The 16,220-nt window shown below is 46.6% G+C and overlaps 2 protein-coding genes across 2 annotated transcripts; one reads left to right on the top strand and one right to left on the bottom strand.

Annotated features, from left to right (window-relative positions):
- Nucleotides 1-412: 412 nt before the first annotated feature.
- On the top strand, nucleotides 413-2,081 carry LOC138676710 (uncharacterized). Its single transcript, XM_069766239.1, has 2 exons — nucleotides 413-1,003; nucleotides 1,159-2,081. The coding sequence occupies exons 1-2, from the start codon at nucleotides 657-659 to the stop codon at nucleotides 2,042-2,044; spliced, it is 1,233 nt and encodes a 410-aa protein (XP_069622340.1). The 5' UTR covers nucleotides 413-656; the 3' UTR covers nucleotides 2,045-2,081.
- Nucleotides 2,082-3,539: 1,458 nt separating this feature from the next.
- LOC138676709 (PHD finger protein rhinoceros-like) lies at nucleotides 3,540-6,592 on the bottom strand. Its single transcript, XM_069766238.1, has 5 exons — nucleotides 6,473-6,592; nucleotides 6,288-6,392; nucleotides 5,935-6,130; nucleotides 5,626-5,785; nucleotides 3,540-4,699 (listed from the first exon to the last, which is right to left on the bottom strand). The coding sequence occupies exons 1-5, from the start codon at nucleotides 6,515-6,517 to the stop codon at nucleotides 3,595-3,597; spliced, it is 1,611 nt and encodes a 536-aa protein (XP_069622339.1). The 5' UTR covers nucleotides 6,518-6,592; the 3' UTR covers nucleotides 3,540-3,594.
- Nucleotides 6,593-16,220: the final 9,628 nt, after the last annotated feature.

The following is a 16,220-nucleotide window of genomic DNA, read 5'->3' as shown; positions in this document are numbered from 1 at the left end:
AGATATGTGACCAAGGTCTGGTTGGCCCTTTCTACCAACCCATTCGTCTCGGGATGATATGCCAAAGAGAGATTTAACTCAATACTGAGTAGACGACATAGCTCCCTCCAGAATCGAGACGCAAACTGGGGACCCCGGTCACTAACAATTTTGTCTGGCATACCGTGTAAGCGAAAGATATGCTTGATAAACAAGACAGCCAACGCCCGTGCAGATGGTAGCCGTGGAAGAGGCACCAAATGCACCATTTTGGAAAAATGATCGGTGATCACCCAGTAAGGCTACGTTCACATTAGCGTCATGCGACGCTGCGTCGCCGACGCAACGCACGACGCATCGGAAACGCACGCAAAAACGCAACTTTTGTGACGCAAGCGTCGGACGCATGCGTCGTAAAACGCAGCGTTTTTGGTGCATTTTTGGTGCGTTTTTACAAAAACGCAGCGTTTTACGACGCATGCGTTGTCAAACACTGATTAGATCTTTACACACAATTTAGTGTCTAGACACTAGATAACACCACCAATGAATAGAAGAGGGTGGGTCTAGTGTCTAGACAATCGATAATGCCACCAATGGGTAGATGGGGGTGGGTATTAATGTAATAGTGGTATATATACCCCGGCATACATTATTTCCAACCATAGAGCATCAAGATGGATCGTTCCATGGAGAGTATCTACCTCACTTTTCAGCTGGAATTAGCCCTTGCTATAGCTTATGCTTTTGCCTGTCAAGAACAGAGGAAAAGAGACAAACAACGGAGAAGGAGTCGTCGGCGTTTTTGGCTACACCCTATAGTGGAAGTCCGAGAGAGTCGTGGAGTGTACCATTGTCTTTTTGGCGAATTAAATGAGAACCAGGACAAATATTTTGAGTACACCAGGATGTCAAAAGACAGCTTCCGATATCTGCTGCGTCTGGTGGAAGGAGCCATTTCCAGGCAGGACACGCAGCTCCGTAAATCGATTTCCCCTGAGGAACGTCTGCTGGTGACTCTACGGTACGTAATGGAATGTGAAGGATTTATATGTTCTTGCCACTTTTTAAATTAACGTGTTTTTGTTTTTTGGGGTGGGGGATTGTAATTAAAAATGAAAAATTCTTTCATAACAATTAAATTAATTATATTTATTTATTTATTTTTCTTCTTGTCAGTTTCCTGGCTACCGGAGAGACATTGAGATCACTGCATTTCCAGTTTCGGATTGGAGTCTCAACACTGTCGGGTATTATTGCAGACACATGCCGCGCATTGTGGGACAACCTCAGGGAGGAATTTTTACCCATCCCTACAAGAGAATTATGGCATGCCAACGCCCAAAAATTTGAAAAAGTTTGTGATTTCCCTAACTGTATCGGAGCCGTGGATGGCAAGCACATTAGGATTACCAAGCCTTCAAGAAGTGGATCTCTTTTTTATAATTATAAAAAATACTTTTCCACCATGCTGATGGCAATTGCAGGTGCGGACTGCAGGTTTCTCGCTGTGGACATTGGAGCGTTTGGTCGTGCAAATGATTCACGGACATTTAAGGAGTCTGACATGGGCCGAAGATTATACGAGAACAATTTTAATTTCCCCCATCCACGACCTCTTCCTAACACCGAAGGCCCGGCCCTGCCATTTGTTGTGGTTGGGGATGAGGCTTTTCAAATGTGTGGCAACCTACTTAAACCGTACTCTAGTCGGGGGTTGGACCGCACAAAAAGTATTTTTAATTATAGACTGTCCAGGGCCCGAAGAACTGTGGAGTGCGCCTTTGGCATTCTGGTGTCCAAATGGCGTATCATAGGATCCGCAATAAATTTGAAAATTGAGACAGTGGATGAGGTGGTGAAGGCGTGTGTGGTTCTACACAATTTTATTATTGATAAAGAGAGAGTCAACGTGGAACTCGATGAACCCATACAAAATCCATTGCCTGATTATCAAGCTCATCCTCTGCGGACAACTTTGGAGATTGCTCATATGAGGGACCAATTTGCTGCATATTTTGTTTCCGATGTTGGCCGTGTTTCTTGGCAAGATCAAATGGTGTAATTCAACGTGTTGTTATGATGTTATGTAAACACTGTGGAGCCCATGGAATGTAACCATCATATGTTTGGTTATTAATGTCACCCGATTGTCTAATGCGTTGTGTTTGTTAATAAAGTTTATTGTGCCTTTCCGCCTTTCCGTTTTCACAAAACAAATCTCCCATCCGTTTTTCCATAGTAATTGTAAAAAATCCTATTTTATTGAAAGTAATGATTGTCCCACAAAATTCATGTGAGCACCAGTACCCAAATGGACTGTGACAAAACAATAAAATTTGCAGCCGTGAGTACCATAGTTTTGACGTATAAAACTTCATCGGCTCCCACCTTGTTAACCATAATTAATACTGAAGACTATTTTCATATGGAACCTGGCTTGACAAGGAGGGAAACTATCATGTTTGCAAAACTCTACAGAGTTAACACTATTGTACTCAGGATGGTAGAATTTGTCCAGAGTCAAATAGTGGCGACACTGTGAACATTGCTTCCACCTCACCTGACCAATATTTTAAAGGGAACCAGTCACCTGTATTTTGTGGGACTGGAACACCCCAAAACTCTGCCCATATGAGCCAAAAACAGTCCCACCAAATTCAGGTGACAGGTTCCCTTTAAGGTACATTAATAAAACTATTCTACAACGATAACTACCAGTGATACCACCGGACCGTGATCGTTGTTTATTGGTCGTGTGGTTGATGGAGAGCTGTCACACAGCCAGCTCTCCAGCAACCCAAAAAGAGCAAGTCCCGTGTAATCTGGGAAATGTTATGAAGCGCATGGCCGCACTCACGATGTTTACCATTGTAAATGTAGTTATTAAAAATACAAAACAACATTTTATTACGGTGTGTGACACGTCCATCGCCGTCAGCTTTCCGTACTGTGCCAGCCCTAAACCACAGTACAGCGTTTATTATTAACGGTGTGCTCTGATTTACGGGCGGGAATCACAGTGTAAGTAATTGCGGAAAGATGACGGCGAGGGACGTGGTTGACACCTTTTTTTATTTGTGGGGTATTTTTTAATTTTTATTTGAGTGTTTAAAACACTGCGCTAGTAACCCAATATTACCTATTTTAAAATAAAGACATCGCTTGATCGGTGTCTAACTCGCCGATCCAACAATGACAGCGTGGGTAACAAAAAAAAATCATAATCATTCGTTGACACCCAAAATCTCACAGCAGGGGCTCTATCATTTTACGATTACAGAAAAGATAACGTTGGTTACACAAATAAACCAACTTTATCTATACTGAAATCGTTGTGTGATGGTACATTTTAAACTTGACATATTGAGCAATGCTGGTTGTGTTTGTAACAGCTGATAGTACAATGAGCGCCAGGCCTATAAAACAATTAATAAAAAAAAATCTAAAAAATATTGTCAGACATTGCACATCAGGTGTTACAAAGACAATATTTGTGTATACGGCGCAAGGTGTCATTTGGTGAAAACTTTATTTGAGACAATAAAAACCAATTTTTTGTAAACCAAATAAATTTTTTATTTTGGGACAGGAAAAAAAATTAGGGACATAACATTACGGGGTACCTACATCCACAACTAAAGGGGATTGATATCCCTCACTTCTGGTGGGTGTGGAAGAGACCGAGGAGGAGGACGAGGAGGAGGAGGACGAGGGGGAGGAAGCAGCAGCATATTCAATGATACTTGACGGGATGCCGACATCCATCCACTGTTGGGATACTTCCAAAGCAGGTGAGGGAGGAGGAGGAGGGACGACGACCAGTGTCCTTGGCTGGCTACTCCGGCTCCGGGTCGACCCAGGCTGTGTTGACGGTGTGCTCCTTGTAGACCCAGGCTGGGTACTGGGTGTGCTCCGTGTAGACCCAGCCTGGGTACTTGGTGTGCTCCGGGTCGACCCAGGCTGTGTTCTGGTGGTAGTTGTGGGAGCAGCCATAGCCAAGGTCGTAGTGCTAGTCGTCGTCGTCTTGGTCTTCTTTTTTTTCCTCCTCTCTCCCTCTGGGTGTGGGTCGGCTTCCCGTCTGTGCCCGTGTGCCCTTGAAGGCCGGTCTTGCTCCGACCTTTGGGGCTCTGTTCTGTGGTGGCGGTGGCGGTGGCGGTGGCCCTCGTCACGCGGACCTCTGTGGTGGTGCTCTGCAGCAGGAGTCGGAGTCATGGCAGCCAGCGATGGTACTGTGGGCGCATTTGTCGCTGACTGCATGACCCGAGCCTGCTGCAGAGCAGTGACATAAAGATTGTTGCAGCCCTGCATGACCGAAATCTGGAGTTCCGGCGTAAGATGTTCAACCATCCCGTTGTGAAGGGCAGTAAAAAAATGTTTCGCCGGCCTCGCGAGATCCGTTTCGATGTTTTCAAGACGCCGCTCGATATTTGACATTTTATCGCACAGCGCCTTGAAACCATTCTGAAAGACGGTACTCAAATGTAAAAATTCGGGCATGGGCGCCCTGTCCGAGGCCCGCTGACGCTGTCGGGAAGACCCGAAGGAAGGAGCGACAGAGGCCTCGGCCAGGGGAACATCTGATGGACCGGCTGCCGGTTCGCCAGATTGTGGTGGTGCAGACCTGCTCTCGCTGTGGGATGGCTGCGAGGCTTGAGATGGCGCTTCACAAAGGACCGCTCCAGAGGGTCGGACAGGCTCGCGGGTGCTGCTGTGTGTTCTGTGAAAACATAAGGAAAGCATTAGTATACTAAATATCAAATTTCACAGGCGTCATTAATTAACTTTACCGCCAGGTATCCATTACCGCCATTAATATTAACCTATTTTTAATCTTGACACTGCATATGCACCATCAATATTAAAAAAAACACATTTATTTTATTCCAAATAGTCACCCATGATTGCGATTTGTAACGCCAGACAATTATGCTTACGTTGGAATTGCCATGACGTCACGGTCATGTGACCGAGACGTCATCACAGGTCCTTTGAGCTGAGCAAGCATGGGAACATAACCTGCCTTGCAGTGGAATGTATGGCGTGTCTATAATATTTTAATTATTTGTGTATAACTAAATCAGGGATACACCTGGATAGGTACTATACTAATCCCCTATGAAATATTGGCTGGGCATGGCCAATCTACTAGCTTTCTGTGTTCTGTATACTTCCGATTTCAGGGACATTACTAGTAAGTCACGCTCACCATTGTAGTAATCCCAGAAGGGAGCTGCTGTGTAAAGTGTGAGAATACCAGAAATGAATATAAATTCGAGGTCAACGAGGTGTGAAAAGTAAAAACAAAATACTTTATTCACTTCAATCAGAAGCAGAGGATGAAACATCTGCACAATACAATAAAAACACTATCTACGTGTTTCAGGTCTGATGTTCCCTGCCACCTGAAACGCGTAGATAGTGTCTATGGTATTGTGCTGATTTTTCATCCTCTGCTTATGATTGAAGAGGATAAAAGTATGTATTTTTTACTTTTCACGCCTCGGTGAACTCACCTTTTTTTTTTTGTTTAAATACTTTGTACTTGCCAAAATAAATGGCTGGGCAATAAGCTAAGTGGCTGGAATGTAGTATGTGAATATGCATGTTGTAAAAACTAGGTGTGTGCATAGGTACTAGACTTACTCTCTGCTTTCAAGGACCGGTCTCAAGAATTGCAGTATACGGTTATACTTGTAAACCGAGGTCCTTGAAGCCACTGCACCACTACGGGCCTGTCCTTCCTTTTTCAGGCCCCTCTTGAAACGGTCCTTCATGGAGCGCCATCTGGTCCGCAGTTTTCGAACTGTGTATAAATAAATAAAAAAACAAAACAAAATTTAGAGAATATATTGACAACGATTACGCAACCGTGTGCAATACCAATAGAAGACATCACAGACGGTTGTGTAATCCTAGCATGATGGGTCACAGCAGCATTTTGGAAATGCTTACGAAAACTAGCTTTGACCGTGGGGGAAGCGCTGTCGAAGCCATCCCACAGCAATTGTGCCACCTCTTTCCACAGACACCGCAATATGCCCTGGTCCGCGTGCCGGGGGTCACGGCTGTCCCACAACGGGCCCCGTTCCTCTATGGATGCCACCATGAGGTCGATGTTGAGGGGTTCATCCAGGGCCCGTTGTGAAACCTAGAAAAAATGGAAAATATTAATTGTTGCAAGATAAATAAAAGTTGACCCTACCTCCTCCACCGCCACCTACCACACACAACACCACCCCATCCCGCCACCCCCCATACCCGCCCAAAAAAAAAAAAAAAAAAAAAAGTTTAAAAAAAAAACTTACTCTCCGTCCTGCAACCACAGCTTGGCCCCGTGGTCTCTGCTCCTGCTCCGGTCTCTGCTCCTGCTCCCTCTCTTCCTCCTGGCTCTCCTCCTCACTTGAAGAAGCCTGCAAAATAGTTTACCAAAAAGTTGAGTGACCCATCTACAAATGAAAGCGAATATAGTAATAGTAGATCATGTACTCACCTCACTCCTCAGCGGTGGGGTGCTGGAATCACTGCCGCTGGCCATGACTATTAATGCAATTCTGAAATAAAGAACAAAATAATTGTTCCTATGCTCCTATGCACAATCCAGCAATATAAAAAAAAAAACAAAAAAAAAAAGGCATTTAAACCACAAACAACATTGCACTCCAACCTAACGCTGAGCAAACAACACTGCCACATTGATTAAATTAAAGAAACAATGGCTGAGACAACCCAATGCCAGATTAAACTAAAGCCTAAAGATAAGATCTACAACAGACCCCATGTTGTAATACCAAAAGATTTTTTTTTTTTTTAAAGTACAGTAATCCACGGAGCAAGAAACCCCAAAAACACAATAGATTTTTGAAAGGAAAAAAATGTAAATATTTAAAAACACCATACTTTACAATAAAACCGACAGGGCCGGAGACAATAGAAGGGCATATAACGCCATACATCACAGCCAGAAACATACAACAATGTCTTTACACAACCACAGTGCAGAACTACACAACTTGCAATAAAAAAATTATTACATGTAAAAGGGCGCATAATCATTCTATGCACTACCATACTTTACAATAAAACCGTCAGGGCCGGAGACTATTAAACGCCATCATATAACGCAATTTTTAAACATCACAACTGAATACAAAAAACACCACCAAACCAAATAATTGAAAATAAAATTCTATCCTGAAAAGAACAATCATCAAGGCCGCAGACACAATGATACGCCATCCTATACAACGCCATACATCACAACCAGACTAAAAATACAACAATATCTTTAACCACAGTGCAGAATATAAAACACAACTTGCAAAAATAATTTTAAACCACATGTAGAAAATGCACAGAATCATTGTATACTTACATCTCTGGACAGCGGATAAGTAGAAGTGTTCTGGGATGTGTAGAAGTGTTCTGGTGATGGATTTCTTGCCTCAAGATGCTGCAGTAGAAGTGACAAACAATCCAAACATTTTCTTTATATAGGGGGGATGTTTATCTCACTGTTTGCACTGTCTAGACACCTTTTTGTTCAATTTTATGTAACGACGCATGCGTCGTACAACGCACGCACGACGCACACACGCGACGCAAGTTGTCAATGTGTTTCAATGGAGATTTTAACGCAATGTCGACGCACGAGCGACGCAAGTGCGACGCATGCGTTTTTTAGACGCTCGAAAAATGCAACATTGTCGCGTCTCCGACGCCACCCAGGTGCGGTGAAACGACGCATGCGTCGTGCGTTTTACCGAAAACGCACGACAACGCAACGCATGCGTCCCCAATGTAAAAGATAGGGGCGCATGACGCATGCGTTGCCGTGCGTCGGCGACGCAGCGTCGCATGACGCTAATGTGAACGTAGCCATAATGGTGCAATTACGAGACTTGGGTAAGCCAACCACAAAGTCCATCCCGACCATCTCCCAGGGCCTGTCAGCCACGGGCAGAGGATAAAGCAAACCAGCTGGCCGTTGCCGAGGAGTCTTGTTCCTGGCGCAAGAGACACACGCCTGAACGTACTCCGCGACATCACGAGCCATATGCGGCCACCAGTATGTCCTCGCCAGTAACTCTGATGTCCTTTTAGTACCAAAATGTCCACCCACCCTGGACGAGTGCGCCCAAGAGAGAACCTCCGGTCGCAAACTAGATGGAACAAAAGTCTTGCCCGGGGGCACAGACTCCAGCAAATCCGGGGCCACGGTTCTCAAACTCTCGGTGGGGACAATAAGCCGAGGCTCCTCCTCCTCCTCCGCAGATGACACAACGGAGCGAGAGAGAGCGTCGGCCCGAATGTTCTTCTCCCCAGAAAGGAAATGGAGGGTGAAATGAAACCGGGAGAAGAACAAGGACCATCTGGCCTGGCGAGAATTCAACCGCTGAGCTGTCTGCAGATACACCAAATTTTTGTGATCTGTGAAGACTTGGAAGGGAAAACGTGCTCCCTCCAAGAGATGTCTCCACTCCGAGAAAGCCAACTTCATGGCTAGCAACTCCCTGTCCCCGATGGAATAATTCCTCTCTGCTGGTGCGAAGGTCTTGGAGAAAAAGAAGCTAGGATGCTTCCGACCTTGAGCATCCTTTTGGAAGAGGACTGCTCCAGCACCAACAGAAGAGGCATCCACCTCCATGATAAATGGCTTATCAACATCGAGGCAATGAAGAATGGGAGCGCTAGCGAAGTGTGACTTTATAGAGATAAAGGCCTTGGAGACCTCCTCAGACCACAATTTGGGATTCGCCCCCTTCTTGGTGAGGGCAACCAAGGGAGCTACCAAAGTTGAGAAATGCGGGATGAACTGGCGATAATAATTGATGAACCCCATAAAGCGCTGCACCGCTTTAAGAGAATGGGGTTCCTGCCAGTCCATCACAGCCTGTAGTTTGGCAGGATCCATAGCCAATCCCTGGGCTGAGATGATGTAGCCTAGGAAAGGTAAGGACTCCTGCTCAAACATACACTTCTTCAACTTGGCATAGAGGGAGTTTGCCCGTAGGAGGTCGAAGACTTTGCAAACATCTCTCCGGTGGGAGTCAATATCTGGAGAGTAGATGAGAATATCATCCAGATAGACTACGACCGAGGTGGAAAGCATATCCCGGAAGATATCGTTCACAAAGTCTTGGAAAACGGCTGGGGCATTACAGAGCCCAAAGGGCATCACCAGATATTCATAGTGCCCATCCCTGGTGTTAAAAGCCGTCTTCCATTCGTCCCCCACATGGATGCGAATCAGGTTGTAAGCTCCCCGCAGATCTAATTTAGTAAATACCCTTGCTCCCCGAAGCCTATCGAACAGTTCAGATATCAAAGGCAAAGGGTATTTATTCTTAACGGTGATGGCGTTAAGACTCCTGTAGTCTATGCATGGACGCAATTCCCCACTCTTCTTCTGCACGAAGAAGAACCCTGCCCCAGCAGGTGACACTGACTTCCTGATGAACCCTCTTGCCAGATTTTCCTGGATGTACTGTGACATTGCCTCCGTCTCCGGGAGAGATAGCGGATAGACTCGACCCCGGGGAGGCTCAGCACCAGGCAAGAGGTCAATAGGACAGTCATAGGGGCGATGGGGCGGAAGGGTCTCCGCCGCCTTTTTGGAGAATACGTCTGCATACGACCAATACTGCTTGGGGAGAGAGGAAAGATCTGCGGGTACCTTAGTTGTAGCTACCTGAACGCACTCCCTCTGACACCTACCCCCACAAGATTCACCCCATCCCAGAATTCTGCCTGAGGACCACTCGATATGAGGAGAGTGGTACCGTAGCCAAGGTATTCCCAACAGGACCTCATCAATTCCCTCTGGAATGATGAGCAGAGAAATAATCTCCTGATGAGATGGCGACATGGACAGAGTAAAAGGGATGGTCTGGTGAGTTATCTGTGAGGGCAGAGTCGACCCATTCACCACTCGTACCGTTACAGGTTGAGCTAGCATAACCATAGGTATTGCGTGGCGTTGGGCGAAGGCAGAAGACATAAAATTGCCCTCCGCCCCAGAATCCACGTAGAGCTCTACCGAGTGGGAGAATGAGCCTATAGTAATTGTCCCCTTAAAGGACAATTTAGAGGCAAACGTCGCCGTGTCTAGTGTACCTCCACCTACGACCACTAGACGCTGACGTTTCCTCGACCGCTGAGGACATCTGGTGGCTAAATGTCCAGACTGCTGGCAAACATGACAGACCCTGAGTGCACAAGCGGTCCGGGACTTAGGTCCCTCTTGTGACACTTCCCTGGCCTCATGTGACTCAGGAAACAGGACCGGAGATTCCAGAGGTTTGGCGAAAGTAGGAGCCAGCCGAAACCTCTGCCTACACTGGGCTCGCTCTAACCTCCGCTCGTTAAAATGGAGGTCAATTCGAGTGGAGACTGTTATTAACTCCTCCAGTGTGGCAGGAATCTCCCTAGTGGCCAGAGCGTCCTTTACATGGTCAGCCAAGCCCCTCCAAAATATGGGGATAAGAGCTTTATCCGACCATTCCAGCTCAGATGCTAAAGTGCGGAATTGGACGGCAAAATGACTGACCAAGGACTCACCCTGAGTTAATGCCAGCAGTTGGAGCGCAGTGTCATGGGTGACTTGAGGTCCTAAAAAGACCTGTTTTAAAGTGCTCAAAAACAGAGGAGCACTCTGCACCACATGATCGCCACACTCCCACAGTGGCGTAGCCCATTCCAACGCCCTGTCCGACAATAGAGACACAATAAATCCCACCTTAGCCCGCTCTGTGGGGAAACGTGCAGCCAGAAGCTCGAGATGAATAGAGCACTGACTCACGAATCCCCTACAAAATTTGCTATTACCAAAGTTGCTGCAGCCACGCTGGCAGCCTGTACAGCAACTGCGGTAACATCCACAGCTGAGGTTGCGCTCTCGAGAGCCGCCAACCTACCCTCCAGCTGCTGTATATACCGCAGGGATTGCTGTTTGTCCGTCATCACTAGCCAGACCCTGGCGCTAGTGTAATGTTAGGGCTAGCGGAACGCACCAAATAATAAGACTGATAGTGTACGGTGCGTTCGTAGCCCGGGGTCCACCGTGCAGAGATGGAACCTGCTGCTGAGTAATGACGGACTATATGGCGGTACTCATAAGTATACTCGCGTGGGTTAAACTTCACCCAACGTGAAGGAAGCGATCCTGTTGCGTCACAGGATCGCGGTACCGCACATAGAAGGCGAGCAAGCAGTCAGCGAACTTAACCCCAACTAGGATTGAAGTCCGATTAGACCACTTGCTGACACAACACCGCAACAGGGTGTGTTAGGCAACTCTTATAATAAGAGCACCGAAGTGCAAACTGTGCCGTGCTGGCAGGCACCACTAAGCACCCAGACGTGGGTCAGGAAGCGCACTACTGGCGCGTGGCGCCGCACTGGCGGTCACAGCAATAGACGCTGATACGTGTGTGACACGTTGAGTGATTTGTCGGGCGCTAGATAGCAGCCATACTCCATACGCGAACAGTCATACAATAGGGTAGGGGTATTTAATGAACGACTTGCACTCACAACAAACACACGTATTCAATTGTACACTAGCGCATGGCCGTGCGGTCATGCGCAGTTTATATAATTGCAGGACAGGAAGTGGCCACAGAAACTTTGCCCTTCCAAGACCTGCCAAGAGGACCAATGGAATGCGCTGCAGAGCCAGAGCACATGACCCTCGATCTCCAACGGGAGATCTTGCTCTGGGCATGCTCAGTGTGCGCAAACAAGGACTTAGTCCCAGGGAAGTCCGCTCGCCGCTGACCAGCACTGACTTTAATGGCAGGAGCTGAAGAAGCAGCAGTAACTCTCTGTACAGAGTGAGAGCGAGCAAGACACTGGGAGCGACGTCCCTGCTGAGCAGACTCCACTGCGGCTGGAGGAGAATGGGAGACCGCAGCGGAGACGGATCGAGATTCCCCCTGTGCAGCAGAGGAAACTCGACTCCTAACACTAGTAGCCCCACTTCAGTTTTAAAATTCCGATAGGCTGAAAACCTGATAATTGCAGGTCATTTTTATAAAGAGGACAGCTGTATTGAGTGGCGCAGCCAGACACTGTTAGTAGGCCTTACACCACAAAGTTGGCTCGACGCAGGTTTAAAAAGGTTACATGGGTACACGGTCTGCATTGGTGTGCTCAGTGGAGGACAATTGGAAGGAGGGACCGCGGACAGACTTAGTAGGCCTAAAATTTAAAAAAATAGGCTCAAAGCAGTTTGAATAATCTTGCAGGGGTACACAGGCAGCATTGGTGTGGTCAGCGGAGGACAATTTGAAGGAGGGACCGCAGATCGACTTAGTAGGCCTAAAATAAAAAAAATTAGGCTCAATGCAGTTTTAATTATCTTGCAGGGGTACACAGGCAGCATTGGTGTGGTCAGCGGAGGACAATTGGAAGGATGGACCGCAGACAGACTTAGTACAGTCATGGACAAAAATTTTGAGAATGAGACAAATATTAATTTTTCCAAAGTCTACTGCTTCATTTTTTCTAATGGCAATTTGCATCTACTCCTGAATGTCAGAGTGATCAGCTTAACAGCAATTACTGTACTTGCAAAGTCAATATTTGCCCAGAAAATGAACTTTAACCCCCAAAACACATTTCAACATCATTGCAGTCCTGCCTTAAAAGGAGCAGCTAACATCGTTTTAGTGATCGATCCATAAAGACAGGTGTGGGTGTTGATGAGGACAGGGCTGGCGATCAATCAGTCATGATTAAGTAAGAATAACATCACTGGACACTTTAAAAGGAGGCTGGTGCTTGGTATCATTGTTTCTCTTCAGTTAACCATGGTTATCTCTAAAGAAACACGTGCAGCCATCATTGCACTGTACAAAAATGGACTAACAGGGAAGAGTATCGCAGCTACAAAGATTGCACCTCAGTCAACAATCTATCGCATCATCAAGAACTTCAAGGAGAGAGCTTCCATTGTTGTCAAAAAGGCTCCAGGGCGCCCAAGAAAGACCAGCAAGCACCAGGACCGTATCTTAAAACTGTTTCAGCTGCGGGATCGGACTACCAGCAGTGCCAAGCTTTCTCAGGAATGGCAGCAGGCTGGTGTGGGTGCTTCTGCATGCACTGTGAGGCGGAGACTCTTTGATCAAGGCCTGGTTTCAAGGAGGGCAGCAAAGAAGTCACTTTTCTCCAGAAAAAAACATCAGGGACCGACTGATGTTCTGCAAAAGGTACAGGGAGTGGACTGTTGAGGACTGGTGCAAAGTCATTTTCTCTGATGAATCCCCTTTTCAATTGTTTGGGACATCTGGAAAACAGCTTATTCGGAGAAGAAGAGGTGAGCGATACCACCAGTCTTGTCTCATGCCAACTGTAAAGCATCCTGAAACCATTCATGTGTGGGGTTGCTTCCCAGCCAAGGGAATTGGCTCACTCACAGTCTTGCCTAAAAACACAGCCATGAATAAAGAATGGTACCAGAATGTCCTCCAAGAGCAACTTCTCCCAACCGTCCAAGAGCAGTTTGGCGCCCAACAATGCCTTTTCCAGCATGATGGAGCACCTTGCCATAAAGCAAAGGTGATAGCTAAATGGCTCATGGAACAAAACATAGAGATTTTGGGTCCATGGCCTGGAAACTCCCCAGATCTTAATCCCATTGAGAACTTGTGGTCAATCATCAAGAGACTGGTGGACAAACAAAAACCAACAAATTCTGGCAAAATGCAAGCATTGATTATGCAAGAATGGACTGCTATCAGTCAGGATTTGGTCCAGAAGTTGATTGAGAGCATGCCAGGGAGAATTGCAGAGGTCTTGAAGAAGAAGGGTCAACACTGCAAATATTGACTTGCTGCAGTAACTCATTCTGTCTGTCAATATAACCTATTGGTACTCATAATATGATTGCAATTATATTTCTGTATGTGATATAAACATCAGACAAACACTAATAAAAACCAGAGGGCAGCAGATCATGTAAAAATATAATTGTGTCATTCTAAAAACTTTTGGCCATGACTGTAGGCCTAAAATAAAAAAAATTAGGCTCAATGCAGTTTGAATTATCTAGAAGGGGTACACAGGCAGGATTGGTGTGGTCAGCGGAGGACAATTTGAAGGAAGGACCGCAGACAGACTTAGTAGGCCTAAAATTAAAAAAAATAGGCTCAAAGCACCTTCGATTATGTGGCAGGGGTACACAGGCAGCATTGGTGTTGTCAGCATTGGTAGAGCACTGTTTGAGCCGGCGGTACAGGCCCAGGGCCCCTCATGTTACAACGGTGTGTCTGACGTTGGGTGCGCGCCACCACCGCCAGAGACACTTTATTGTACTATGAGGGACCCAGTGGCAGTGCCGTCGACCAAAAGCGGGCACACCCACCTCTTCAGACAAACGGCACTCTCACCAAGTGGCGAGACCATGGCCCCGTAGGGGGAGTTTGGCCATTTAGGGAGGTGTAAACATGTCGTATGCTGGACAAACAGCTGCTGCAAATTAAGAGATTGGAACAGTCAGTAAGACCAGTCCACAAGCAAGACCTTTTTATAGGAGAGCTAGGTGTCAGCCGGGAAAGGTGGGGCAAAATAATTAGAAATCCATGAGTGGTTCATTTTAATGAAGGTTAGATCATCAACATTTTGGGTAGCCAGACGAGTCTTTTTTTCGGTCAATATTGAACCAGCAGCACTGAATACTCTTTCTGATAGCACACTAGCTGCTGGGCAAGCAAGCTCCTGCAATGCATATTCTGCCAATTCAGGCCAGGTATCTATTTTGGATGCCCAGTAATCAAATGGGAATGACGGTTGAGGGAGAACATCGATAAGGGATGAAAAATAGTTAGTAAACATTCTGAACAAATGTTGTCTCCTGTCATTTTGAATTGATGCTGCAGTACCTGTCCTGTCTGCTGTCATTGCGAAATCACTCCACAACCTGGTCAGAAAACCCCTCTGTCCAACGCCACTTCAGATTTGTGCACCTCTAACACCTCTGCCCTGTTGCACCCTGCAGCTCGTGTGAGAACCATCACCGGCGCTGTGTGCTGGGAATGCCTGAATCAAACGGTCTACAAGAGTTGCTTGTTTGGTTGCTAATATTTGTTCGAGGTTCTCATGTGGCATAATATTTTGCAATTTGCCTTTGTAGCGAGGATCACGGAGGCAGGCCAACCAGTAATCGTCATCGGTCATCATTTTAATAATGCGTGGGTCCCTTTTGAGGATACGTAAGGCATAATCCGCCATGTGGGCCAAAGTTCCAGTTCTCAAATCTGCGCTTGTGCTGGGTTGAGGGGCAGTTTCTGGCAAATCTACGTCACTTGTCTCCCTTAAAAAGCCTGAGCATGGCCTTACAACGCCACCAGTTTCTATTGGCCCCGGAGAAGCTTCCTCATTCAAAAAATACTCATCCCCATCATCCTCCTTGTCCTCCTCCTCTTTGCCCGCTACCTCATCCTGTAGACTGCCCTGACCAGACAATGGCTCACTGTCATCAAGGCTTCTCTCTTCCTCGGCTGCAGACGCCTGCTCCTTTATGTGCGTCAAACTTTGCATCAGCAGACACATTAGGGGGATGCTCATGCTTATTATAGCGTTGTCTACACTAACCAGCCGTGTGCATTCCTCAAAACACTGAAGGACTTGACACAGGCCTTGTACCTTCGACCACTGCACACCTGACAACTCCATGTCTGCTGTTATGAACTGGTGATTCAGAAACACAATGGACCTGGTGGTTAAGAGCACACAAAGTGACCTGATAGTTACTAATAACATAGGACGAGCTCTGAGACGTGGGAACTCTGCTGATCGCAATCCCTAATCCTATCACACCACACTAGAGGTAGCCGTGGAGCGCTCCTAACCAGACCTAGGCGCCTCGGGCACAGCCTGAGAAACTAGCTAGCCCTGAAGATAGAAAAATAAGCCTACCTTGCCTCAGAGAAATTCCCCAAAGGAAAAGGCAGCCCCCCACATATAATGACTGTGAGTAAAGATGAAAATACAAACACAGAGATGAAATAGGTTTTAGCAAAGTGAGGCCCGACTTACTGAATAGACCGAGGATAGTAAAGATTAGAGTTGAGCGACCTTGACCTTTTTAGAGTCGAGCCGGGTTTCGCGAAACCCGACTATCTCAAAAGTCGGGTCGAGTGAAATCGGCCGATTATGACGTAAAGTCGGGATCGACCGAAACACGAAACCCAATGCAAGTCAATGGGGCAGCATAGTCGGCAGTGAGTGGGGGCCAGGAA

The sequence above is a fragment of the Ranitomeya imitator genome, chromosome 4 (assembly GCF_032444005.1).
Source record: "Ranitomeya imitator isolate aRanImi1 chromosome 4, aRanImi1.pri, whole genome shotgun sequence".
Lineage (NCBI taxonomy): Eukaryota > Metazoa > Chordata > Amphibia > Anura > Dendrobatidae > Ranitomeya > Ranitomeya imitator.
Note: the sequence above shows the minus strand (reverse complement) of the source record. Positions and strands in the feature narration are given on the sequence as shown.

What these genes read in the sequence shown, in the direction of transcription:
- LOC138676710 (XM_069766239.1), top strand. Translation starts at nt 657, where the DNA reads ATGGATCGTTCCATGGAGAGTATCTACCTCACTTTTCAGCTGGAATTA. An exon ending in CGTCTGCTGGTGACTCTACG is followed by an intron (nt 1,004 to 1,158) that starts GTACGTAATGGA and finishes TCTTCTTGTCAG; the next exon opens with TTTCCTGGCTACCGGAGAGA.
- LOC138676709 (XM_069766238.1), bottom strand. Translation starts at nt 6,517, where the DNA reads ATGGCCAGCGGCAGTGATTCCAGCACCCCACCGCTGAGGAGTGAG. An exon ending in CACGGTCAAAGCTAGTTTTC is followed by an intron (nt 5,786 to 5,934) that starts GTAAGCATTTCC and finishes ATTTATACACAG; the next exon opens with TTCGAAAACTGCGGACCAGA. An exon ending in CCGGTCCTTGAAAGCAGAGA is followed by an intron (nt 4,700 to 5,625) that starts GTAAGTCTAGTA and finishes ATGTTTTCACAG; the next exon opens with AACACACAGCAGCACCCGCG.